Consider the following 26,506-nt stretch of genomic DNA (forward strand, 5'->3'; position numbering starts at 1 on the left):
AGTGACTTACGAACAAGAACACTCAGGTCTCTTTGGGCATCAACACTTCCTAATCATTCGCCATTTAAGAAATACTCAGCATTTCTGTTTTTCCTACCAAAGTGGATAACTTCACATTTTCCACATCATATTCCACCTGCCATGTTCTCATCCACTCACTTAGCCTTTCTAAATCCCCTTGTAGCAAAAATGGTATTTTCTTAAAATCCTATTTGAAATTCAGGTAACAGCCTTTAATAAATCTTAAGTTTATTTTAAAGTCCAAAATTATCTCAAAGCAACAAACAAATTTTACTCCAAGCTGAATCCGGTGAATGTTTTGCATTACCTGATCCAGAAGGTGAAGCCTTTTCACGTAGGCTTCTTCTGTGAGCAGAAGCTCATTTGCAATTTTGAATAACTTCTCTGGCTCTGTGCACTGGAAGAAAGAAAAGTAAATATCAAGTTTACAATTTTAATTTGTGAAAAATATTCTGATCATAGTAGCCGTAAAATGAAATATATAAAATACAAGAACCATATTCAGGAATTCAGGAAAATAAACTAGTACATTTCACTTGACGGAACTCAGAAAACCTTAGAATCATCAGCTTCAATATTAAGAAAGCATTATAGTTGGTAACTTTTTCCCTCAAGTTACCATTATTTAAATATTAAATGCTGATTGTGCTATGGGTAAAAAATTGCAGGGGGTTACTAAGTCTGAAATTGAGAGGTAATCAACATAAAGTACCAATGTGAAGCTCAAGCACATTACTTATTCTCTATCAATGTAAATTCAAGCCCTCAGCTCTCAGACCATGTTCTCTCCTTTCATCAGCCTGTGCCTCATGTCCCTGTTTTGCTTTACTTTGTCCCAAAAGCTTGTTATAGCCCCAGTTTATACCACACATGGCCTTGATTCTAATCAGTATCCCTTGAACTGGGTGAAGTTCATTCCCTGTCAACTGCCACAGATACGTTCCTCCTCTTTGTCCCATGTGCACACATGTCATACAATCTGCCTACAGGATCACTGCTGGTTCCTATCACATAGCCATGCTTCTGGGTCAATGCATATACCATACCCTGTATGTTTAGACGTCTAAAGTCCCAGATGTCTTCCATTTTTTTATTCGTTCATGGGATATGGGCACTGCTGGCTAGGCCAGCATTTGTTACCAATCCCTAATTGCCCTCGAGAAGGTAGTGCTGAGCTGCCTTCTTCAACTACTGCAGTCCATGTGGTGTAGGTACACCCACAGTGCAGTTACGGAGGGAATTCCAGGATTTTGACCCAGCGACTGTGAAGAAACGGTGATATATTTCCAAGTCAGGATGGTAAGTGACTTGGAGGGGAACTTCCAGGTGTTTGGTGGTTTTCCAATCTGCCTGCTGTCCTTGTCCTTCTAGGTGGTAGTGGTCAAGGGTTTGGAAAGTGCTGTCTAAGGAGGCTTGGTGAGTTTCTGCAGTGCATCTTGTAGATGGTACACACTGCTGCTACTGTGTGTCCATGGTGGAGGGAGTGAATGTTTGTAGATGAGTTGCCAATCAAGCAGCTGCTTTGTCCTGGAGGGTGTCAAACTTCTTGAGTGTTGTTGAAGCTGTACTCATCCGGGCAATGCATTCATCACGCTCCTGACTTGTGCCTTGTAGATGATGGACAGACTTTGGGGAGTCAGGAGGTGAGTTACTTGCCGCAGGATTCCTAACCTCTGACCTGCTCTTGCAGCCACAGTATTTATATGGCTAGCCCAGTTCATTTTCTAGTCAATGGTAACCTTCCCCCAGGATGTTGATAGTGGGGTTTCAGTGATGGTAATGCCACTGAATGTCAAAGGGCGATGGTTAGATGCTCTCTTGTTGGAGATGGTCATTGCCTAGCAAATGTCTGGCGTGAATGTTATTTGCCACTTGTCAGCCCAAGCCTGGATATTGTCCAGGTCTTGCTGCATTTGGACACGGACTGCTTCAGTATCTGAGGAGTTGTGAATGTTCTGAACACTGTACAATCATCAGCGAACATTCCCACTTCTGACCAGATGATGGAGGGAAGGTCATTGATGAAGCACTTGAAGATGGCTGGACCTAGGACGTGACCCTAATGAACTCCTGCAGTGATGGCCTGGAACAGAAATGATTGATCCTCAACAACCACAACCATCTTCCTTGTGGTAGGTATGATTCCAATCTGTTAGGAATATGGTGTACAGCAAGTTATCCAAACACAATTCTGTTAGCATGGAATTGTGTCAAATAGCCCAGATCCTCTGGTCTCTGGATCATCGGAGACTGGACTTATGACCCAAGACGCACATTGGGACCCTGTGGAAGACCTGATGAGCTGACCTCTGTAGGAATTGCCCAGGAAATTTGAACTTCCCATTGCCCTGTATCACTGCAAATGTTTCCAATTTTGGGCTAGAGTCAGAGATTTTGGACAGTTTTGTGGGACTTCGATGTAAAGTTACCCTGGAAATGTTAGACTACCTCTGGGTAACTACGGAACTGATACCCCAATCACTCTCACTGCCTCCCACTTAACTCCCCCGACTCCCCCTGCCCCCCAAGTCAACTCCCCCCACCATCTGCCACCCCAACCACCTCACCCACTTGCCACATCACCTACCCAATGTCATCTCATCCATTTACCCACTTAGCTCACTCAGCCAACCCACATACCTCACCCACTCTAGCAATCATTCAAGCACACACCTATTCACAACATTCATCCATTCACTAAAATTCGGATGGGACCTTTAAACTTACCTTATGGCAGATAGTGCCCTAAAAAGGCACTTGTCTCTTGCCAACGCTACAGCACTCCGATGGGAGTTCTCCGATGGATGACGTGCTCTGCATCCCTGAAAGACGTGGCAAGAAATGCGACGCTGTACTGAGGCATGGAAAAGATCGGATGGAGTGGCAATCTGATGATGATTGCTGCTTCGCACAAGGTCCTGGCCAGATCTCCCAGAGAAATTGGCCCAGGTCTTCTGCAAAGCAGCAATCATCGTCAGAATGCCACTCCGCTCAAACTCTTCCACACCTAAACACTACTCCACATTTCTTACCAGGTCTTCCGAGCTGGCTTCTCCAGAAATGCAGAACACAGCGCCCAGCAGAGAGCTCCACTGCAGTGTGACAGCATCAGGGAAAGACAGGGCACGCCTCCTTTTTACAGCTCTAGCTGCCAAGTGGTAAGTTTAAAGGTCAGGGGCAGGGGTGGGCGGGTTGCAGGCAGGGGCAGGGCAGGAGAGGGCAGTGGGCGGGTAGGATGGCAGGCAGGAAGAGGTGGTCAGATCAGGTCGGGTGGGGAGGTGGTGGTAGTTGGGTGGTGGTGGGTTGTCGGGAGGGGAATTGTCAGTGTGAGTGATTGGGCGGGGAGGAATCAATTCGGTAGTTACCCAGGAGTGAGGATTTTTCTGTCCAACATTTCCTGGGTGTTTAATCAGGTAAGTCCCATGAAACTGTGCAAAGTCTCCAATTCTAGTTCAAAGTCAGGGACAATTGCAGAAGGGAGCAGGGCAATTGCCCATCAGAAGTTCAAACTTCCTGGGCAATTCCCATGGAGGTCAGTACATTGGGACTTCCGCAGGGTCCCAACGTGCATCTTAGGTCGCACATCTGGTTTCTGATCATGTGGGCACCACAAGATCTGGGCCATTTGCTATTGTTATGTTGTCCTATATTGTGTTGGCATGGCTAAACTACACTGGTAACTAACATCAATTAGCAAAGGATTATTAAGCTAAGCCTGAAGGGAATATTTGTGAAACTGTTAGCTTAACAATGAAGACAGAGACGAGGCCAGCTAAGAAATTACTGTGCTTTATCAGATGGTTTACTGCCACAACAGCATCAGCTCAGTACTGTTGGCTGCGTCATTCACTTCCTCTTTCTCACCTCACAGCAGGATATACTAATATGGCAGAGTAACTAATTCGTAAGCAATGATAAGCAGATCCAACTATGAGATGAACTTGAGTTCAAACCTACAATCACAAAAACAAAGCTGATTGCTCAACAAACTGTTGAATCATAGAATCAAAGCACAGAGGGAGCCCATTTGGCCCATCATGTCTGTGCCAGCTCTTGGAAAAAGCTGTCCAGTGTGGTACCGCACCCCAACTTTTTTGTCATTATGCTTCAAATAGCCTTCAAGGACGTGTAAAGTTGTCTTTTGAAAGTTTGTATGGAATCTGATTCAATTACTCTTTCAGGGAGTGTGTTCCTGATCTTAACCTTCTGTCTGAAATTCTCATTCCCCCTCTTATTGTTTTGGAAAATATTTTAAATCGTGATCTCTGGTTACTGATCCACTTATCAGAGGAAACAGTTCCGCCTGACCTGTTCTACCAACATCTCTCAATGTTGAATACTCTAATAGGTCTCCCCTTCACCTTGTCTGCTCTCAGGGGAAAAGTCCCAGTTTCTCCAAACTCTTCATACAACTGAAATCCTTCAGCCCTAGCACCAATATGGTAAATCTCTTCTGTACCCTCCTCCAAGGCCTTAACACCCTTCCCAAAATGTGATGCCCAGAACTATAGACAGCATTCCAGTTGAGGCCTAACTAGAGATTTGTAAAACATTTGCAAAATGTCTGTGTTTCTATGCCCCTGTTTATTAAGCCAAGTATCCCAAACACTTCCTTAAATGCCTTATCAACTTGTTCTGCCATCTTCAAGAATTTGTGAATATACTTCCCAAGATCTCTTTGTTCTTGCATCTACTATCAAAACAGTTCATCGTGATTGTATTGCTTCTCCATCTTGCTTCATTGAAGTGCATCACTTCACACTTACCACATTAAACTGTATTTTTGTATGGCTACCCAAATCACTAGTCTACATCCACCTGAAATCTGCTACAATTTTGCTCAATAGGCTATCAGTTACAAATTCTATGTAGTGTTATAAGGAAAATGCTACAAATGAAAATGCATTAGTGTACAGATGGCACAGACTTTGCTCAAACAATGACTTGCATATAGTGTACACTTCCTGTGTGCATTAATCTTATTTCCTATATTGGAAAACCCTATGCCAACATATGGCTATTGCATGGCAATTGCAAATGCCCAGATCATAAGATCATTAGTAATAGGAGAAGTAGGCCATTTAGCCCATTGAGCCTGGTCCACCATTCAATGAGATCATAGCTGATCTGACTGTGGCCTTAATCCATCTTCCTGTCTGCTTCCCATTATCCTTGATTCCCTTGTCAATCAAAAATCTTCTACAGTAACCTTTTATATGGCACCTTCTCAAATGCCTTTTGGAAATCCAAATATATTATATCTACTGGTCCCCCTTTATTTACCCTATTTGTTGCATCCTCATAGAACTGTAATAAATTTGTCAAACATGATTTCCCTTTCACAAAACCATGTTGACTCTACCTGATTGCATTATGATTTTCTAACTGTCCTGCTATTACCTCTTCAGTAATGGAATCTAGCATTTTCACAATGGCAGATGTTAGGCTAATTGGCCTATAGTTTCCTGCTTTCTATCTCCCTCCTTTTGAATAGTGGTGTTATATTTTCTGCTTTCCAATCCACTGGGACCTTCCCAGAATCTAGGGAATTTTGGAACATTACAACCAATGCGTTTACTAACTCTGCAGCCACTTCCATTAAGACCTTAGGATGCTGATGTAGAATTCTGTTCTGCATATCATCTGACTCAGTAAATCTGGGGCTGCATTTACCCCACTCCTGCTTCAAGCTCTTGTCTAATCATTTTACAAGCCTGCACCCACTTTGTCACTATCTCTGCTGCCTCTGAACCATTTAAGGCCTCCCTCTCTCTCCTTTCCCAGCACCTTTGCTCTGCTTTATCCTCACCCATAGCACTTTAGGCTCCCTTTCACAATTGCTCCATCTGTTTTAGGTTGCCTCCAGCAAGCTGCCACTTCCCCGTGCCAGCTAAATCACTTCTATGACACTAAAACTCTGGCTCCCACCACTGTGACCTCGGCCATTTAGGCCCTGTTTTGCTCACTCTGCCTCCAAGGCAACTATCGTCCAATCTTTGCTGAGGTGTTCTTTCTTCACAGATTTTTCAGCATTGGGAACTGGGATTTTAAAAAAAGTAATAAAATTGCTCCTTCAGTACTGCACTCAATTGTTGGGTAAATAACATGCTCTGGACTGACAACCCTCAGCGAGTCCCCCATAACCAAACAGGAGGCCACAATGCAGGAGCACAATCAAGGGTTCAGAAAAATCTAACTGCAGATGTAGCATTAAAAATTGTGTTACAAGATTCAACATTTCAAACTGATCAGTGGCGACCAACCCAAAACATTTGGTAAATTAACAATCCTAATAATTTTTGGGGAGCTAAACAAGGAATCAACTCCTAATTTTGTGGGCCAGGACTTAGTTGTGTAAACTGTTCCAAATCTATACAAAATATACTGTTGAAAAACCAAGTGACCAACGTGATGAGTGGCTCCTTCAACAATTTCTTTTTGTTCAGTTGCTTTCCAGATAAAATTACAAAATTCAGCGCCACGAAAACTGAAAACTTATCTTGTAAAACAGTAATCTGCCAGCTCTAATTACAAAAGGCTTGTTGAAGGATTTCAGCTTGTATATTGCAGTCTCAATACAACTAACAGCTGCGCAGACTTAGAGTTGTAACATTGAACTAGAAGGCACCAGAAATAGAAGCTTGCATTGTTACGATTACGAAGCCCTCCTTGATATAGACATTGGATTAAACAGTAAAGCAGAAAGCACAAGGAGCCAAAGCAAGTCCAAGCACTCTTAACTGACTTAAACGATGCTGTCATGGAAAAAGTCTAAATCAAAAAAGCCGTCTGCATTTCTTAAGCTATATTCACAATTATGTCAACTAAGTGGACCTTATAATACTGGTTTTTGGTTGCAGTGTTTGAAGTTGATCATGATTTACTGGTTGTGGTAAAGTGGAGTGCCATGTACCTTTAAGAGAATACAGGTGGACTAACCATGTGGCAGTACTGACCAATCACTGTACAGCATAGGCTACTGGTTAACTGTAAGTCTAGAGCTGGAGGTGGTTGTGGGAGCATGCAAGGATTTAGTGCTCTGCCTTCTGTTGCAATAAACAATCACATTTGTTCTTGTGTCAATCCTTCTCTGTTAGTGATATTGAGCATCAAATAACAAAAATGTATATGAAGGCGTGCAATTCGAGTTTACTTGACCAGTGAAATCAAACAAGACATAAAACCAGCACTGTGGATAACACAGACAGGAGTGTTTTTTTTTAAAACAACAACAGAATTACCTGGAAAAACTCAGCAGGTCTGGCAGCATCAGCAGAGAAGAAAAGAGTTGACGTTTCGAGTCCTCATGACCCTTCCAAAGAACTGAGCAATATAAGGAGAGGGGTGAAATATAAGCTGGTTTAAGGTGGGAGTGGGGGGTTGGGTGGGGGGAGAGAAGTGGAGGGGGGTGATGTGGTTGTAGGGACAAGCAAGCAGTGATGGGAGCAGATAATCAAAAGATGTCACAGACAAAAGAACAAAAGAACACATAGGTGTTGAAGTTGGTGATATTATCTAAACAAATGTGCTAATTAAGAATGGATGGTAGGGCACTCAAGCTATAGCTCTAGTGGGGGTGGGGGGCATAAAAGATTTTAAAATAATGGAAATAGGTGGGAAAAGAAAAATCTATATAAATTATTGGAAAAAACAAAAGGAAGGGGGAAGAAACAGAAAGGGGGCGGGGATGGAAGAGGGAGCTCAAGATCTAAAGTTGTTGAATTCAATATTCAGTCCAGAAGGCTGTAAAGTGCCTAGTCGGAAGATGAGGTGCTGTTCCTCCAGTTTGCGTTGGGCTTCACTGGAACAATGCAGCAAGCCAAGGACAGACATGTGGGCAAGAGAGCAGGGTGGAGTGTTAAAATGGCAAGCGACAGGGAGGTTTGGGTCATTCTTGTGGACAGACCGCAGGTGTTCTGCAAAGCAGTCGCCCAGTTTACGTTTGGTCTCTCCAATGTAGAGGAGACTGCATTGGGAGCAACGAATGCAGTAGACTAAGTTGGGGGAAATGCAAGTGAAATGCTGCTTCACTTGAAAGGAGTGTTTGGGCCCTTGGACGGTGAGGAGAGAGGAAGTGAAGGGGCATGTGTTGCATCTTTTGCGTGGGCATGGGGAGGTGCCATAGGTGGGGGTTGAGGAGTAGGGGGGGATGGAGGAGTGGACCAGGGTGTCCCGGAGGGAACGATCCCTATGGAATGCCGTCAGGGGGGGTGAAGGGAAGATGTGTTTGGTGGTGGCATCATGCTGGAGTTGGTGGAAATGGCGGAGGATGATCCTTTGAATTCGGAGGCTGGTGGGGTGGTAAGTGAGGACAAGGGGGACCCTATCATGTTTCTGGGAGGGAGGAGAAGGCGTGAGGGCGGATGCGTGGGAGATGGGCCGGACACGGTTGAGGGCCCTGTCAACGACCGTGGGTGGAAAACCTCGGTTAAGGAAGAAGGAGGACATGTCAGAGGAACTGTTTTTGAAGGTAGCATCATCAGAATAGATGCGACGGAGGCAAAGGAACTGAGAGAATGGGATGGAGTCCTTACAGGAAGCGGAGTGTGAGGAGCTGTAGTCGAGGTAGCTGTGGGAGCCAATAGGCTTGTAATGGATATTGGTGGACAGTCTATCACCAGAGATTGAGACAGAGAGGACAAGGAAGGGGAGGGAAGTGTCAGAGATGGACCACGTGAAAATGATGGAGGGGTGGAGATTGGAAGCAAAATTAATAAATTTTTCCAAGTCCCGATGAGAGCATGAAGCAGCACCGAAGTTATCATCGATGTACCGGAGAAAGAGTTGCGGAAGGGGGCCGGAGTAGGACTGGAACAAGGAATGTTCCACATACCACATAAAGAGACAGGCATAGCTGGGGCCCATGTGGGTACCCATAGCCACATCTTTTATTTGGAGGAAGTGAAAGGAGTTGAAGGAGAAATTGTTCAGTGTGAGAACAAGTTCAGCCAGACGGAGAGTAGTGGTGGATGGGGATTGTTCGGGCCTCTGTTCGAGGAAGAAGCTAACGGCCCTCAGACCATCCTGGTGGGGGATGGAGGTGTAGAGGGATTGGACGTCCATGGTGAAGAGGAAGTGGTTGGGGCCAGGGAACTTAAAATTGTTGATGTGACATAAGGTGTCAGAGGAATCACGGATGTAGGTGGGAAGGGACTGGACAAGGGGAGAGAGAAGGATGTCAAGATAACGAGAAATGAGTTCCGTGGGTCTACCGGGACAGTTCTGTTTGTAGATTTTGGGTAGGAGGTAGAAGCGGGCTGTCCAAGGTTGGCCGACTATCAGGTTGGAAGCTGTGGGAGGAAGATCTCCAGAGGAGATGAGGTCAGTGACAGTTCTGGAAACAATGGCTTGATGTACAGTGGTGGGGTCATGGTCCAGGGAGAGGTAGGAGGAAGTATCTGCGAGTTGATGCTCAGCCTCCGCGAGCTAGAGGTCAGTGCACCAGACAACGACAGCACCACCCTTGTCAGCGGGTTTGATGACAATGTCAGGGTTTTGGACCTGAGAGAATGGAGTGCAGTAAGTTCAGAGAGAGACAGACTAGAATGGGTGAGAGGAGCAGAGAAATTGAGACGACTAATGTCATGCCGACAGTTCTCAATGAAAAGATCAAGAGAAGGTAAGAATCCAGAGGGAGGGGTCCAGGTGGAGGGAGAATATTGGAGGTGGGTAAAAGGATCCGTTGAACGGGGAGCGGACTCCTGCCCAAAGAAGTGAGCCTGGAGACGAAGACAGCGGAAGAAGAGTTCAGCATTGTGCCAAGCCCGAAATTCATTGAGATGAGGGTATAAGGGTATGAAACTAAGTCCTTTACTGAGCACTGAACGTACAGCATTGGAGAGGGGAAGGTCAGGGGGTATAGTAAATATATGGCTGGGCCTGGAATTGGAAGATTGGGTGGGGACGGAGGGACAGGCAGGGGTGGAGGGTCCTAGATGGATGTTGGTGTCAATGAGTTGTTGGAGCTTGCGTTCCTTAGCACTTGAGGACTGTCACTGACCTCATCTCCTCTTGTTCTCACACTGAACAATTTCTCCTTCAATTCCTCTCATTTCCTCCAAATAAAAGGTGGGGCTATTGGTACCCGCATGGTCCCCAGCTATGCCTGTCTCTTTATGGGGTATGTGGAACATTCCTTGTTCCAGTCCTACTCCGGCCCCCTTCCACAATTCTTTCTCCGGTACATTGATGATTACTTTGGTGCTGCTTCATGCTCTCGTCGGGACTTGGAAAAATTTATTAATTTTGCTTCCAATCTCCACCCCTCCATCATTTTCACGTGGTCCATCTCTGACACTTCCCTCCCCTTCCTTGACATCTCTGTCTCAATCTCTGGTGATAGACTGTCCACCAATATACATTACAAGCCTACCGATTCCCACAGTTACCTCGACTACAGCTCCTCACACCTCGCTTCCTGTAAGGACTCCATCCCATTCTCTCAGTTCCTTCGCCTCCGTCGCATCTATTCTGATGAGGCTACCTTCAAAAACAGTTCCTCTGACATGTCCTCCTTCTTCCTTAACCGAGGTTTTCCACCCACGGTCAATGACAGGGCCCTCAACCGTGTCCGGCCCATCTCCCGCGCATCCGCCCTCACGCCTTCTCCTCCCTCCCAGAAACATGATAGGGTCCCCCTTGTCCTCACTTATCACCCCACCAGCCTCCGAATTCAAAGGATCATCCTCCGCCATTTCCACCAACTCCAGCATGATGCCACCACCAAACACATCTTCCCTTCACCCCACCGGCGGCATTTCGTAGGGATCGTTCCCTCCGGGACATCCTGGTCCACTCCTCCATCCCCCCCTACTCCTCAACCCCCACCTGTGGCACTTCCCCATGCCAACGCAAAAGATGCAACACCTGCCCCTTCACTTCCTCTCTCCTCACCGTCCAAGGGCCCAAACACTCCTTTCAAGTGAAGCAGCATTTCACTTGCATTTCCCCCAACTTAGTCTACTGCATTCATTGCTCCCAATGTGGTCTCCTCTACATTGGAGAGACCAAACATAAACTGGGCGACCGCTTTGCAGAACACCTGCGGTCTGTCCACAAGAATGACCCAAACCTCCCTGTCGCTTGCCATTTTAACACTCCACCCTGCTCTCTTGCCCACATGTTTGTCCTTGGCTTGCTGCATTGTTCCAGTGAAGCCCAACGCAAACTGGAGGAACAACACCTCATCTTCCGACTAGGCACTTTACAGCCTTCTGGACTGAATATTGAATTCAACAACTTTAGATCTTGATCTCCCTCCTCCATCCCCACCCCCTTTCTGTTTCTTCCCCCTTCCTTTTGTTTTTTCCAATAATTTATATAGATTTTTCTTTTCCCACCTATTTCCATTATTTTAAAATCTTTTATGCCCCCCCACCCCCACTAGAGCTATAGCTTGAGTGCCCTACCATCCATTCTTTATTAGCACATTCGTTTAGATAATATCACCAACTTCAACACCTCTGTGTTCTTTTGTCTGTGACATCTTTTGATCATCTGCCCCTATCACTGCTTGCTTGTCCCTACAACAACACCCCCCCCTCCACTTCTCTCCCCCCACCCCCACCTTAAACCAGCTTATATTTCACCCCTCTCCTTATATCGCTCAGTTCTGTGGAAGGGTCAGAAGGACTCGAAACGTCAACTCTTTTCTTCTCCGCCGATGCTGCCAGACCTGCTGAGTTTTTCCAGGTAATTCTGTTTTTGTTTTGGATTTCCAGCATCTGCAGTTTTTTGTTTTTATCTCAGTGTTTTTTTTAAGTTTGGCAGTGTGCCATGCAGAAGTACTTTGCAAGCATTGTTGTTTTGCTGCACTTTTTTAATGTAAACAGGTAGAAGTTCATTAAAAGGGATACAATTTATCACTGGTCCCAACCTGCAACCCATTAGTAGGGTTGGCCCTTAATTTAAAAAAAAATAATTATATTACTTTGGACTAACAAGTTTACCAACATCGAGAGCACCCTAAGCCGAGCAGTGTCCCACATGCATCCTTGGGACAACAAGTTGGCTCAGGAGCTTTTTATACAGTCCCTGCTGCTTCTCATATTGAAAGTGAATTTCCACTATGATTAGTTTCACTGAGAGCTGACGGTATTTGAAAACCACCTTGTCAGCTTAATATAAGGAAAAGCCACAACTAGACGAATGATCAAACCCCAGCTATGTGAATTACCTAAACCTGAAAGACTGCTCTTTGATTGATAGCTTTAGGCCTACTGGGGGTTTTATTTTGCACCAGTTCCGGAACTTGAAAGAACAAAAGCTGAATCTTCCTAATTGCAAACTTCAGCTCAGGAAAAAGATGGAAGAATAGGGGAGAAGAAGAAAAGAAGGGGAGGGGGGGTGGGTTACTGGAATGTTCTACATTGGGGGTTTACATTTCCTGTTTGAGGCTGGCTGGCTTTCTTGTATGAGCGGTGCTGCTATTTTGTGCTGGAGAGTTTGACCTTTTGGATGCATGGGAAGTTTTAATAATTGCAAAAAAGCATTGCCACTTATTGCCAAGACAGTCTTTCTTCTGCATAAATACTCCAGGAACTTCTGATGAGGATGAGACATGTTGTGAATTGCAAGCAGTCACCAGTTGCTGGAGAATTTGCACCATACCACAGTCACCCTGGCAAAAAATGTTAACGGACCCTCGACCTCCCCATGAAATTCACGAAGTTGCTGCATTAATTGCTGGTTAAATCCACCATCCGAAGTTGGTACCTTTTTAATGAGATTAATAGTCTCTTTTCAGTAAAACAAATAATCAATAAAAATAATGAAAGGGAGTGACAGCTCCTGCTGGGGCACTATAACAAAAAGGTTCAAAACCGCAAACAAAACTTAAAAATCAAATCAAAATATCGTTCCCAGGAGTGATGTTGCACCCTCGCCCCAGCAGTGCCCAGCAGAAGGCCTCAAGCTTGCCAGTGGACACAACGTGCTTTCTCTCCAGGGCCACCCGTCTCCGAACATAACTGTGGTAAAGGGCAGAGTGTCAGGTCGGATAACCCCTTCGTCCACCCCCTGCATGGAACTGTTGATGGCACCTTGGCCAGGCCCAGGGGCACCAGGTAAGCAAAGATCAGGAGCGTGGGGCTGAAGTGCAACCAAAAATTGAGGAGCAGCCCATTCAAATAATGAAAAGGGGGCTGCAAGCTCGGGCACTCTACATAAACGTGGAACTCAGACTCCCTTCCTACACTGCCAATCAACCACTCCAACCGAGAAATGGAACAATTGTGGAGCCACATTCCTGCAGGTGGCAAATTGTTAGAGATTTTGAAATTAAAATTAAAATTTTAAATTTTTTTACTTTTTCTCAGTTTTTTTTTCTTATTCTCATCTTCCTTTCTCTTTAATTGCCTTTTTGAACCTGATTTGACTCTAATTCACCATTTTCCCTTCTCTGTCATTCTTGTTTCTTTTTTAATCCTTAAGTCTCATTGGATTGAAGAGAGGAGCAGATGCTGGTGCCGAGCTTGGAGGCGGGAAAGGCAGAATGGCAGCATATTGGAATCCCACTGCCTTTCTGCCAGAGTTAATGGGAAGGCCCATGGTGGACCTTACTGCCCCACCTCCAATTGAAGCCTTGAAGTGACAAATTAACGCCCACTTTTGGGTCTCATCCACCGTCGCAGGGATTAACCCAGCTACAAGCGGGCCTGTCGCCTTGTGTTGTGTACAACAGATAAAAACTGCATGGGCCGCTTGTCACCTCCATTTGGGGGGAGGCGAGGGAAGGGCCCCTCGAGGAACTGGACACATCCTACCCTTACTTCTGAACCTCCTCTTCCCTGTGACCACTCCCCCTACCACCCCCACCCCCCCAACCCACCCACCAACCCCCAATCCCCCACTCTGTGAAACATCCCACATTACTTACCTGTAGCCTGGGTCCTCCATGAGGTCTTACTAAAGTTAAAATAAATAAAGTGATTTAAAATTTTAAGATTAAGTCAAGACAGGACAGCTCAGCCAAGTGGAATGCCCATCCTGTGGCACGTGGGGAGTCGTGAACACTTCTCGTGACCCAGACGAGCCCATATACAAAAAGTGTCACCGGCTACACAAGCTTGAGCTCCATGATTCAGAGCTTGAGCAGTGGCTGCAGTTACTGAGGTGCATCCGTGAGGCAGAGAACTGCATGGTTAGCACGTTCAGAGAGGTGGTTACACCACAAGTTAGGGGAAAGCAGGCAGACAGGGTAAGAGTGACCACCAGTCAGTCCAAGAGAAACAGGCAGGTAGTGCAGGAGTCCCCAGAGGTCTCGCTCACCAATCCGTTTTCCCTTCTGGATATCAGATGGATCCTTGGAGGAGTGCAGCAAGAGTCAAGCCCAAAGCACCACAGGTGGCCCAGCTGTACAGGAGGGGAGGAAGAAGAGCGGGAAGGCAGTACTGATGGGGGATTCTTTAGATGGGGAGCAGATGTGTGTTTCTGCGGCTGTCAACGTGACTCCAGGATGGTTTGTTGCCTCCCTGATGCCAGGGTGAAGGGTGTCACAGAACAGCTGTAGGACATTCTTGTGGTTGTCGGTGGGGGGAGGGGGGGAGTGGTGAACAGCCTTAGGTAGGAAGGGGGATGTCGTCTTGCAATCAGAATTTAGGGAGCTAGGTAGAAAATTAACAAGCAGGGCCTCTAAAGCAGTCATCTCCAGATTACTCCCAGTACCATGTGCAAGTGAGTACAGAAATAGGAAGATAAGACAGAAGAATGCTTGGCTGGAAAGATGGTGCAGGAGGGAGGGCTTTAGATTCCTGGCAAATGGAACTGGCTCTGGGGCAGATGACGCCTGTACCAGCCAGATGGGTTGCATCTGAACAGAGCCAGGACTGAGTTTTGCTGGTGCTGTTGGGAGAGTTTAAATTAACTCAGCAGGGTATGGGAACCAGGAGAGAATATTAGAAAGTAGCACCAGGGTGCATGGACTGCTGGGAGAGGCAGATAGCACTAAAATAGAGGACAGTAAATTAATAGATGGAGTTGGAGTAAGGGAGCAAGCAATGAAGTCTAAATCAGGGTCACACTGCTTGTATGTGAATGCACAGAGTATAGTTAATAAAATTGGGGCGTTACCGGCACAGATTACCTTGTGGGATTATGACGTTGTGGCGATAATGGAGACCTGACTTAAGGAAGGGCAGATCTGGGTGTTAAATATTACTGGTTACAAGGTGTTCAGAAAAGATAGGAAAGGGAAAAAAGGAGGAGGGATGGCGGTTTTGGTTAAGGAGTGTATTGCAGTACTGGAAAAAGAGGATGTGTCAGAGGATTCAAGGATAGAATCAGTTTGGCTGGAGCTAAGGAATAAGAAGGGTGCAGTTACATTGCTCAGTGTAATATACAGACCACCAGCTAGTGGGAAGGATATAGAGGAACAAATCTGCAAGGAAATTACAGAGGGGTGTAAACATCATAGAGTAGTTATAATGGGGGACTTTAATTACCCGTACGTAGACTTGGATAGTGGTAGTGTAAGGGGCAGTGAGGGACAAGCATTCCTAGATTGTGTCCAGGGGAATTTCCTATAGCAGTACGTGTCCAGTCCAACAAGAAAGGAGGCACTGCTGGACCTGGTCCTTGGAAATGAGTAGATCAAGTGACTGTGGGGGAACATTTAGGGGACAGTAATCATTGTATCAAAAGGTTTCAGATGATGGTGGAAAATGACACAAGTCAATCCAGAGTAAGAATAATCAACTGATGGAGAGCAGGCTTCAGTGGGGCAAGAACAGAGCTGGGCCGGATAGACTGGACCAAAGACTGGTGGGAAAAACAGTAGCTGAACAATGGGCTCCCTTCAAAGAGAAGATGGTTTGGGCACAGTCAAGGTATGTTCCCTCAAAAGGGAAGGGTAGGATAAACAAATCCAGAGCTCCCTGGATGACAAAGGAAGAAAAATTGTGCTTATGACAGGTATCAGGTAGCAAATACTATTGAGAATCAAGCTGAAGACAGAATGTTCAGAAGGGATGTGAAAAAGCAAATATGAGAAGCAAAGAGGGATTATGAAAAAAGACTGACAGCTAACATGAAAGGAAATCCCAAAGTAATCTATAAGCACATCAACAGCAAAAGGGTGGTAAAAGGAGATGATGGGCCAATTGGAGACCAAAAAGGGAATTTACACATAGAAGCAAGAGGCATGGCTGAGGTGTTAAATGAATACTTTGCACCTGTCTTTACTTATTAGGTTTGATGCTGCCCAGGCCATGGTGACAGAGGAAGAAACTCAGTCACCAGAAGGGTTTAAAATTGATAAGGAGGCAGTATTGGATAAACTGTCGGTACTTAAAGTTGATAAGGCACCAGGACTGGATGAGATGTGTCCAAGAATATTGAAAGATGTGAGAGTGAAAATTACAGAGGCACTGGCAATAATATTTCCATGTTCCCTGAATTCAGGGGAGGTGCCAGAGGACTGGAGATTTGCAAACATTGCACCCTTGTTCAAAAAAGGCTGCCCTGCAATTACAGACCAGTCAGTTTAACTTCAGTGGTGGGGAAACTTTTAGAAACAATTATTCAGGATAGAATTAATAGTCACACGGAAAAATGTGGATGGATTCGGAAGTGTCAGCATGGATTTGTTAAAGGAAAATCGTTTCTAACTAACTTCCTGGAGTTTTTTGACGAGGTAACAGAGATGGTTGATGAGGCCAAGACCATTGATGTGATGTATATGGACTTCCAAAAGCTGTTCGATACAGTGCTATACAACAGACTTGTGAGGAAAGCCATAGGTCATGGAATAAAAGGAACAGTAGCAACATGGATACAAAATTGGCTGAGGGATAGGAAACAGAGTAATGGTTAATGGGTATTTTTCGGGCTGGAAGAAGGTTTGTGGTGGAGTTCCCCAGGGGTCAGTGTTGGGACCCTTGCTTTTCCTGATATACACACATATATAAATTTTAAAAATATATATAAAAATAAATATAAATATATTATATATATATATATATATATATATATGATTTAGATCTTGCTGTGCAGGGGACAATTTCAAAGTCTGCAGATGACACAAAACTTGGGAGAATTGTAAACTGTGTGGAGGACAGTGTAAAACTTCAAAAGGACATTGACACATTGGTGGAGTGGGCAGATAGGTGACAAGTGAAGGTCAATTGGAGAAGTGTGAGGTGATACACTTTGGTACGAAGAACATGGAGAGACAGTATAAAATAAAGAGTACTATTCTAAAGGGTGTGCAGGAGCAGAGAGACCTGGGTGTGTATGTACATAAGTCATTAAAAGGTGGCAGGTCAGGTAAAGAGAGCTGTTTCTAAAGCATACAGTATTCTAGGTTTCATTAATAGAGCAGGGAGGTTATGATGAACTTATATAGGACACTGGTTAGACCTCAGTTGGAGTATTGTGTACAGTTCTGGGCGCCACACTATAGGAAGGATGTGAACGCATAGGAGAGAGTGCAGAAGAGGTTTATGAGAATGGTTCCAGGGATGAGACACTTCAGTTATGAGGAAAGATTGGAGAAGTTGGGACTATTTTCCTTGGAGAGGAGAAGGCTAAGAAGAGACTTGATAGAGGCTTTCAAAATTATGAGGGGTCTGGACAGAGTAGATAGGGAGAAACTGTTCCTGCTCGTAAACGGCTTGAGAACCAATGGGCACATTTTTAAAGTGCTTTGCAAAAGAAGCAAACGTGAGGGGTGAAAAAAACTTTTTTCATACAGTGAGTATGCACTGCCTGGAAGTGTGGTGGAGGCAGGTTCAACTGAGGCATTCAAGGGGGCATTGTTGCTATTTAAGTAATCATCCAATGTGCAGGGCTACAGGGAAAAGGCAGGAGATTGGCACTAAGTTAAAATGCTCAGAGACCAAGTGCTGAATGGCCTCCTTCTACACCGTAACAAATCTGTGATTCTGTGATGATCTTGGGACTCTGAGGGGTGTCTTTCTGGAAGCAGCCAGGACTCACTCCCTCAGTGGCGCTGCTGAGTGCAAGAGCTGCTGGCCTTTGATTGGTCAACAGCTCTTGCTAGACGATACTTCCGTCCCCAGGGTCTTGATTCCAGGGGGTGGCCCCACCACTACCTGACTGGTGTGTGGTTCAGCGAGCTTTGCTGAAAAGAGGCAGAGCAGGTCTCTCGCCGGCTCTCCAGCTGGCAGACGAGATCCCTGACATCACAAGTTTCTGCCCATAGACTGTTGGTCACTAAGGTCATAAATGCCCAGATGCCCTTGCCATGCCATTGTCAGCTCACATTTCCGCAACTTACAGGGCTGGAGGATGACATAAAAAGCCTAACAGGGCATTGCTGTGACATATCCCACTCCAGAGCTCTGGGCCATTGCCTATAGGGTGATGCAAGTTTTGTGTATAGGTTGGAGGAAGTTGGGGGCAAGTGTATTATTTCTGTACATCCAAACTCACATTTCTGGTTAGTTTTGACATGACTTTAGCTTCTTGCTTTAAGAAGCTGTACAGTATATATCTCAAGATAGTACTGAAACTTAAAAGGTAACTTTTAATGTTGGGATTTTAATTAGAAGACAAACATACATTATTTTCTTCTTCTTCCTATTACATAGTTTGTTCCTGTTTCATTACTTTGAGCACCTTTGTAAGGTTGGGGGGGGGGGGGTGGGGGGGTGGGGGGGGCGGTGCGGGGAGCAGAGTAATAAGCACAACGGCTTGAAAATTATAATATACTGTTGGGATATTGGATGAATGTTTACTATCAAAGCACAGGAAACAAGACAGAACTTAAATCGTAGAAAATGTAGCTTGGTTGGTATTAAACAAGGTAAACACAGTCTAAAAAAAATCTCTGTGCATTAAACAACAAAAACCAATGTCTGCACATGATAGTGTAGCTACAAGACATCCTGTTAGCAATGGAAATAAACTGCCTAGAAACCACAAAAGTACTTGTGAGTAACACAACTCTGAGCATGACAGCTGACTATGACACTAATAAATGTGTTGCTGAAATTAATTTTTATTGAGCACAGTTACATTTGGCAGATTCTCAAATTGTGATAGTGTAAATTTTTAAATTCTATTGTAATATTGGTTTCCATGTTTTGTTGCTGTGAAGATGTTTGATACTATATTTTTTCAGAATTTATCAAAACCTCATGACGCACATACTTGTCACATGATGTAGAATCATTTGTTTAAGTCACAGATACATATATTCACTGGTACGGTATAGAAAAGGAACTCTGCTAAACCAAATGACTATGTCCCCTGAAGACTCCCATCATTACATCAACATCCTGGGAGTTACTATTGACCAAAAACTGAACTGGAGTAGCAATATAAATGCTGTGGCTCCAAGAGCAGGTCAGAGGCTGGGAATTCTGTGACAAGTAACTCACCACCATCTACAAGGCACAAGTCAGGAGTGTGATGGAATACTCCCCATTTGCCTGGATAAGTGGAGCATTCCATCCACCACCTTAAATATTCACTCACACTACCACCAACATGCAGTGGCAGCAGTATGTACCATCTATGGGATACACTGCAGCAACTCAACAAGGCTGCTTTGATAGCACCTTCCAAACCCTTGAACTCTACCACCCAGAAGGACAAGGGCAGCAGACATGTAGGAACACGGTAGAAATTACCAGTAAGTTCCCCTCCAACCCACACACCATCCTGATTTGGAACTATATCCCTCTTCTTTCATTCTTGCTGGGTCAAAATCCTGGAATTCCCTTCCCAACAGCTCTGTGGGTGTACCTACATCTCATGGACTGCAGAAGGTGATTCACTACCACCTTCTCAAGGGCAATTAGAGATTGGTAACAAATGCTGGCATTGCCCGCAAGGCTCATATCTCATAAAAGAAAACTCCATTATCCACACTGCCACGATCTATGTTCTAATTATGCACAAGAATTTTCTCTGGATAATTGGAGATTAGTTTAGTGTTTCAAAGCACTGCTCTCCTGCAGCAACTGCTGATTAATTGCTTCACAACATCCACATTCATTCATCTCTCTGCTGCTTCAGCTGTCAGACCCAAGAGAATCGCCAGAGAGAATAGGCCAAGGAAATTACTGTGGTCAATAACTTCCAGGTAGAGGCAAGCACGACGGAGTGTTTGTACTCGCCTCCAATTTTCCTGCTGTATACCCTGCAGTATTGATCTTATCAGAGCTGTCAACTTTAAAATCAATGCAGAGCCTGTCTGGTTAAACACACTCACATGTTTTTAAGTCATCTGTCTTAGGTCATGGTAAATCTAACAGCTGAGACTAAATTTTTGCTTGGAAGAGCTGTGAGCTCGTTGGTTGCTCCTTCGTGCAGCCCAGCTAATCTTGCCCGCATAAAAACCGAAGAGGAATGTTGCTGGGATGTGGATTGGGAAAAGCAGGGAGGCAGGGTATAATAGGGATTTTTATGATGGTCAGTCGAAGTAACACTTGCACCCAATTTCAAAACTCATCCTTAATTTAGTGCCAACATCATTCTCTATAGGTTAAATTTTGAACAATTTTTAAAAAATCCATTCCCACATCTTTCATATTCACCTCAATTATTAAGGCAGCAAGGCTATCTTCAGTTAGTCATCTCCAAGATACTGGCAAGGCTATTTCTTGATTGCTGCATCACAGAGTGCATATTAGTGCAGGAAAAGATTGCTTCCTGGGTATTCTCCCCTTCCCAAGTACCCCATTTAACAATAGCAAACACTCAAGGACTACTGTATGAAAGAGGCACGTGCTTTCCCAATACAATTTGTGGGCCAGGAAGAGCGTGGGTGGCTTCCCCACTAACCCTGGCCCATCAAACAAACCAGTTTCCCACCCCAAGCCATCAGAACTGTTGCCCCCTACTTATTTGCAATCAGGCCAGGCTACCTGTGTCTCCACCGCCCACCACCTTTGTGGTGCACAGGGAGCACTTGAAATGACATAGCACACAGGGCTACGGGCCAAGCGCTGGAAAATGGGATTAAAATAGATAGGTGCTTGATGGCCGGCACGGACATGATGGGCCAAAGGGCCTGTTTCTGAGCTGCATAACTCTATGACTCTAACTTAACTGTTTCTGTATTGTGGTCTCTTTTGGAGTACACCCCCTCAAGAGGGTGCCAAGTCTGTCAATCAGGCTGGCTTCTGAGTGGAGAAGCTGTCTTTAAAAAAAAAATCAAAAACACCGTGAAGCTAAAACACCACAGCTTTCGGGGAAAGCACAACTCAATTCCCCCATCAACCCACCAGATTTGGACACTTGGCCCCAGTAAACACAGGGACCCTAATATTCACCTACAGGATGATATTGAGCAAGATAAGGACATTTTTTTTTGAACTTTTAATCCTCAAATTTAGGCTTTCTTCCTACTGACAGACCAGCACACTGAGCCCTCATTCCTTCACTATGCTTTACTCCAGCTAACCAGTAACCTCGGAGTAACCTTCATAAAAGAATAGCAGCTCAAACTGGCTTAAAGATGTCATCTGAAGAGTCATCTGCATTTTCATGGATACAGAAAAGTAAAAGCCGATTTCTGAATATCAGTTACTCTCATAATATAGCAACAAAATAAAATCTAGGTTTGAGAATGAAAATTTAGTGCTTTAATTTCTCCCTTTTCCTCTTTTGCTGGCCTTTGTTATTATCAATGGGTGATAGATGTCAGCACTACCCCATTCCTCAAAACAGTGACCTAGTCAAAAAGAGTGAGAGAAGGGGAGAGGGCGGGAGGTGGGAGGGGGGAAGTGTGAGCGCACGCGAGAGGGGGGAGGGGTGCAAGCGCACATGCAAAGGGGGGACGAACGAGGGGGGGTGAGCGCGCGAGCGAGAGAGGGGGGGGGCCAGCGCACCCGTGAGAGAGGGGGCAAGAGAGAGAGAGAGGAGAGAGAGAGGGCGAGTGCGTGGGGGGGGGCAAGCACGCGCGCGAGAGCGAGGGGGATCGAGTGCACAAGAGAGAGGAGTGTGCGCATGAGAGACAGAGGGGGCAAGCACGCGAGAGAGAGTGGGGGCGAGTGCGCGAGAGAGAGTGGGGGCGACCGCATGAGAGAGAAGGGCGAGCGCGCGAGAGAGAGTGGGGGCGAGCACACGAGAGAGGGGGCGAGCATACGAGAGAGAGAGGGGGAGAGCGCGCGAGAGAGAGAGGGGGCGAGCACACGAGAGAGAGGGGGCGAGCACACGAGAGAGAGAGGGGGCGAGCACACGAGAGAGAGAGAGGGCGAGCGTGCGAGAGAGAGGTGGCGAGCACGCGAGAGGGGGTGAGCATGCGAGAGAGAGGGGCGAGCACGCAAGAGAGTGAGGGATCAAGCGCGAGAGAGAGAGGTATCGAGCACGAGAGAGAGAAAGAGAGAGGGGGCAGCGTGCGAGAGAGAGGGAGCACGCGAGAGAGAGAGGGGGAGGGCGTGAGAGAAAGAGAGGGGGGAGCATGCAAGAGAGAGAGGTGGAGAGGGGGAGCACGCATGCGAGAGAGAGAGGAGGCGCGCGAGAGGAGGGAAAGCGAAAGGACGGGAGAGCACAAGGGGAGGGGGAGACAGACAGAGAGATGCTTCAAATAAACCAAAGTCGTGCATTCAGTGCCATCGTATGGGAAAATGACAATGGTGTGGGGTAATGAACTAAGTCGATATTAAAAGGATATTAAGATAGGCATTAACAGCTTTAAAAGTAGACAAATATTATTAGCCTTAACAGCTTTAAGTGTAGTTGTAAGAGCTCTTTCTAAGCATGATGAGAAATAAAGCCAACACATAGGCATGCTGGGTATGGTTCTGTGAGAACCCAACTTAATGACCTTCACAGGATGGGTAAACAAATGTTAGAGTGGTAAGAGCATAGACTGGGAGGCATTAGGAGCAAGACATTTCCCAGCCTCCCAGCTCATTAGGTAGGTAACTGGAGATTAGCCTAGGCAGTATAGCGAAATGTAATAACTAAAAATATAAATTGCGCCACAGGCTTTATAGTGTGAGAGAGCCCTTGGAAAGGCTGATCTCCCAGCATATGCTTGAAAAAAGCTTTGGTTACTAGAAAACTCAGATTCCAGTGGTCTCTGCCTCAACAACAACATCCTTGCTCTGGGCACTTCCCCTCGCGTCTGTGGCCACCTAGGCACATCCCTCCATCCAATCTAACTATGCGGGATAATCTTGCTATTAACTGTATAAGCTTCTCTTTTTACCCCAGTGCTTCCAACCATAAAAATCAGTTGGCCCACAATCCATCTCTCAAGATGGGGTAATAAAACACTCTCCCCAACAGCTTAGTTGTACTACTGGGACTCTGACACCCTTGTCTCACTGGCTAAGCTCGGGCTAGACCTTGGATATTAGATGTACTGTTGTTCATATGGTGGATGGATATGGCCCAAAGGTAGTCTTCAGATATCCACAATGGCAATCTTCCTCCCAGAACTTTATCTAGATCTCCCCTCGCTTGTTCTATCAACCATTCGCTAGACAGGATGCAAATATCATTCATAGCTATTTCATCTGAGGCCTTATGACCTTCCCTTATTAACAGGTTGATATGGTTAGCGTGTTTCTCCAGTTGTCTGACTATATCCTTTTGATGTACCATCATTATTTGACCCTCATCTAATTCTAAATCCCAAGCCCTTTAAAAATTAACTAAAATTGCCTGTTTGTGTCAAAGTTGAAAAAAATCTGTTCTAGCATTTACAAATGCTGTTTGTCGACATTGCTTCAAGGGGTATCATTAGGTCATTATTAATACTTGGCTGTTTTCTACAATCTACAATTATTTCACTAAGGGGTTCTAAATTCAGTTTGATTGACAGCTCAGAGGTTATTAAATGATTAGCTGCCTTTGATGTGGGGTTATGAATATAAGTCTGTTTTAAAAGGGATTAAGTTCCTGAAGGGATTCAAAAGTTTTGAATGGACTTTCATGAATGGGAGTGTTTTTTTATATCGTGAAGGATGTAATAGAAATTTAGACCTTTATTTTATTTAATCTGAATATGGTTCTTGAAATCTGCCCACGGTGGATACTGGGTGAGTGTAAGGGAAAAGGGTGGTGGTGGGTGGGGTAATGGGTCAGCATGAGTTGACATTAAGTTGCCATGGGGGTATAAGGGGCCATGGGACTGGGTGGGGAGCATGAGTTGACATAGGAACTGGAGACGGACAGACCGGGGTGTAGGGGGGGGGGTGTCATTGATGGAATGTGAGGAGTCAGGGCTAGGGTACCTAAAACTTAAGGAAACAACTGGGACAAAGTCCCAGGGAGCTGAGGTGAGCCTTTTATACAGGTCTCCTCAGCATTTCACAGCCCTTGTGGCTACATCCCAACTTCTGGCAGGGCTCCATCTCATACCTGCACCCAACCCCCAACCCTCAGTGAATATTGGGTCTAATTGGGCACTTTCTCCCGAGCTGGGAAATCTTCCAACTCACATAATCCACCTCAGGAGTGAAAACCTGGCCCTTTATTTTGGACATTCTGGCACAAAACGGAACTGCATTCTCTTGGTGAAAGTTTAAAAATTGACAATTTCCTAAAAAAAATCTTCATAAAGAGACATCACCTTGTGCAGTTGCCACAGGTTTTATAGGATCTGATTAGACTAATGTAACCAGTGATCAATATGAAAACATTCTGAAAAGTGACTGTTCGCACAAAGTAACACAGGAATAAAGACACTACTAAAAATCACTGGGCCTTCAGTGACAAACAGGAAGTGATGAATATTTGTGCTTGAAGATCACTAATGCTCATGTTAAATAACTTTTGGTTTAGCTTAACTTAAAGGCAGCAATTTTGCCCAAATAGAAATGTAAAAGTTAGCAAAGGTATAGGATGTCGACAAAATGCTGCAGGTCTCTAGATAAGGTTAAAAGCTGCAGTGACCAAAAAGAACAACATATCACTACCAGGTAGAAATCTCTGTTAATGACCTGTCTGGCTTTAGAGTGAAGACCAAAATAAATTTGACTTAGCGCCATTATCTACAAATATATTGACTGCAGGCAGTGATCAGTGGTACCAACAAGTAACATAATAGGTCTGGAGGCGTTTGGAAAGGAGAAGCAGACTGACACTTCAGAATAGACTCTTCAATCAAACACACTTCGGACTGGGGTCTGAACCAGGATGTCGGTCTAATTTTTATAAATCTCTTTTCGGGACCAGAATGTGAATATTCAGCAATTGTAATTTCCATTTCAGGCTTTTTGCATCTATAGCTTTTCTACCTGTGAGTGGACTAAGACCTCACACTGCATATTTTTTTATAAAATAGATATAGATACCCTCATGGCTATTTCTAAAGTTTTAAAAACTGGACATAGATCTTTTAAAATGGCTATAACTATGTCTGTCTGTGACCCTTGAACAAAAGGAGCTATCTGGCAGTATCACAGAAATTTTCACCTCGTTATCCTTGAAGAGACATTAATGACCTCCTCTCTGGGCTTCAGACACCAAATTCAAAGAGAAAGATACAAAGACCATCTGCATTTCATAACCAAGGCTGGCTTACTGGAGTCTACTCACCTGCTAGGACAAAGGGCCCCAAAACTTTCCTTTTAATTCTTAATGGTTGAGATATTGAACATCTCAGGAACCCAGAAGAGGGATACATGTTCCCTGTCTGTCAGGAAGATATGATAATTCCCATAATGTTATTGGAATTTATAGTAAAATAAGAGTAATAGTGAGATGTGTCTATCTGTCTATGTGTGTGTGTAAGACTTAATTGAATTAGAGGCAGCTGGTCTGGGTGCTTTGATGTAAGAAGAGAAGTCAGGTTTGAAATGTTAATTAGGTAAACATGGGAAGTTTAGAAACATTGGTGTCAAGGGAACATGTGCATTTTTAAATAAATCAGGCTAGATTGTTTTCAAAAGAGGGAGTGAAATGTGTCACTTAACCAGGTGAAGTTTAGAAACAGTGTGTTTATTTTTCCCAAAGATTACTGGTAAAGCTTAGTGCTATGACAGGTTTTTATTATCAGGGAGATAAAGTCCAAAGACATAGTGGATCAATGGGTATTTGCATTCAAAGAGGGAAATATATATAAAGGAGAGGAGACTGTTGGTAAGGGAAGGCAGTTTTAAGATCTTACAAGTGTGAAAAAGCCTTCAGCATCTATGCCTCAAGCTGCTGTCTTCAAAGGACTGACGTTAAGAAAACTCACTTTGAATTCGACTTGTTCAGGGTATCATGGGTCTTTTAAAATCTGTGTCTTCCTGTTGCCTTAACGAAAGTGTAAGTGGGAGTTAGACTGATCAGGGGATTTAGAAGTTTTCATAGTAGTAATTTGTAGATCTATGTATGTATTTAAAGACCATTTCTCTTATAAATAAATGCTTAATCTAGTTTTGTAAAAACCTATAGGACCTGGTGGTCTTATTATTACTGAATTCAAGGCATGCATCTTGAAAGTTATATAAATTGAAAATTATTTGTGACAGTTGTTTCAACTGTCCATCTGTAATTTGAACAGCTCAGCATTTACCATCTGCTGTGTCATAACACTGTCAAAGACAATGTGGAGAGATGGGACTCATGTGACATGGAC

At 44.7% G+C, this 26,506-nt stretch overlaps 1 protein-coding gene across 2 annotated transcripts in view; it reads right to left on the reverse strand.

Annotated features, from left to right (window-relative positions):
* LOC121280394 (FYVE, RhoGEF and PH domain-containing protein 3-like) overlaps positions 1-26,506 on the reverse strand; it is a 201,035-nt gene that overhangs the window by 73,150 nt on the left and 101,379 nt on the right. For both annotated transcript variants that reach the window (XM_041192347.1, XM_041192345.1), the window contains exon 5: positions 329-418. In XM_041192347.1, the coding sequence (XP_041048281.1) occupies positions 329-418 (90 nt within the window). The remainder of the gene's footprint in view (positions 1-328; positions 419-26,506) is intronic.

The sequence above is a fragment of the Carcharodon carcharias genome, chromosome 7 (genome assembly GCF_017639515.1).
Source record: "Carcharodon carcharias isolate sCarCar2 chromosome 7, sCarCar2.pri, whole genome shotgun sequence".
NCBI classification, from domain to species: Eukaryota; Metazoa; Chordata; class Chondrichthyes; order Lamniformes; family Lamnidae; genus Carcharodon; species Carcharodon carcharias.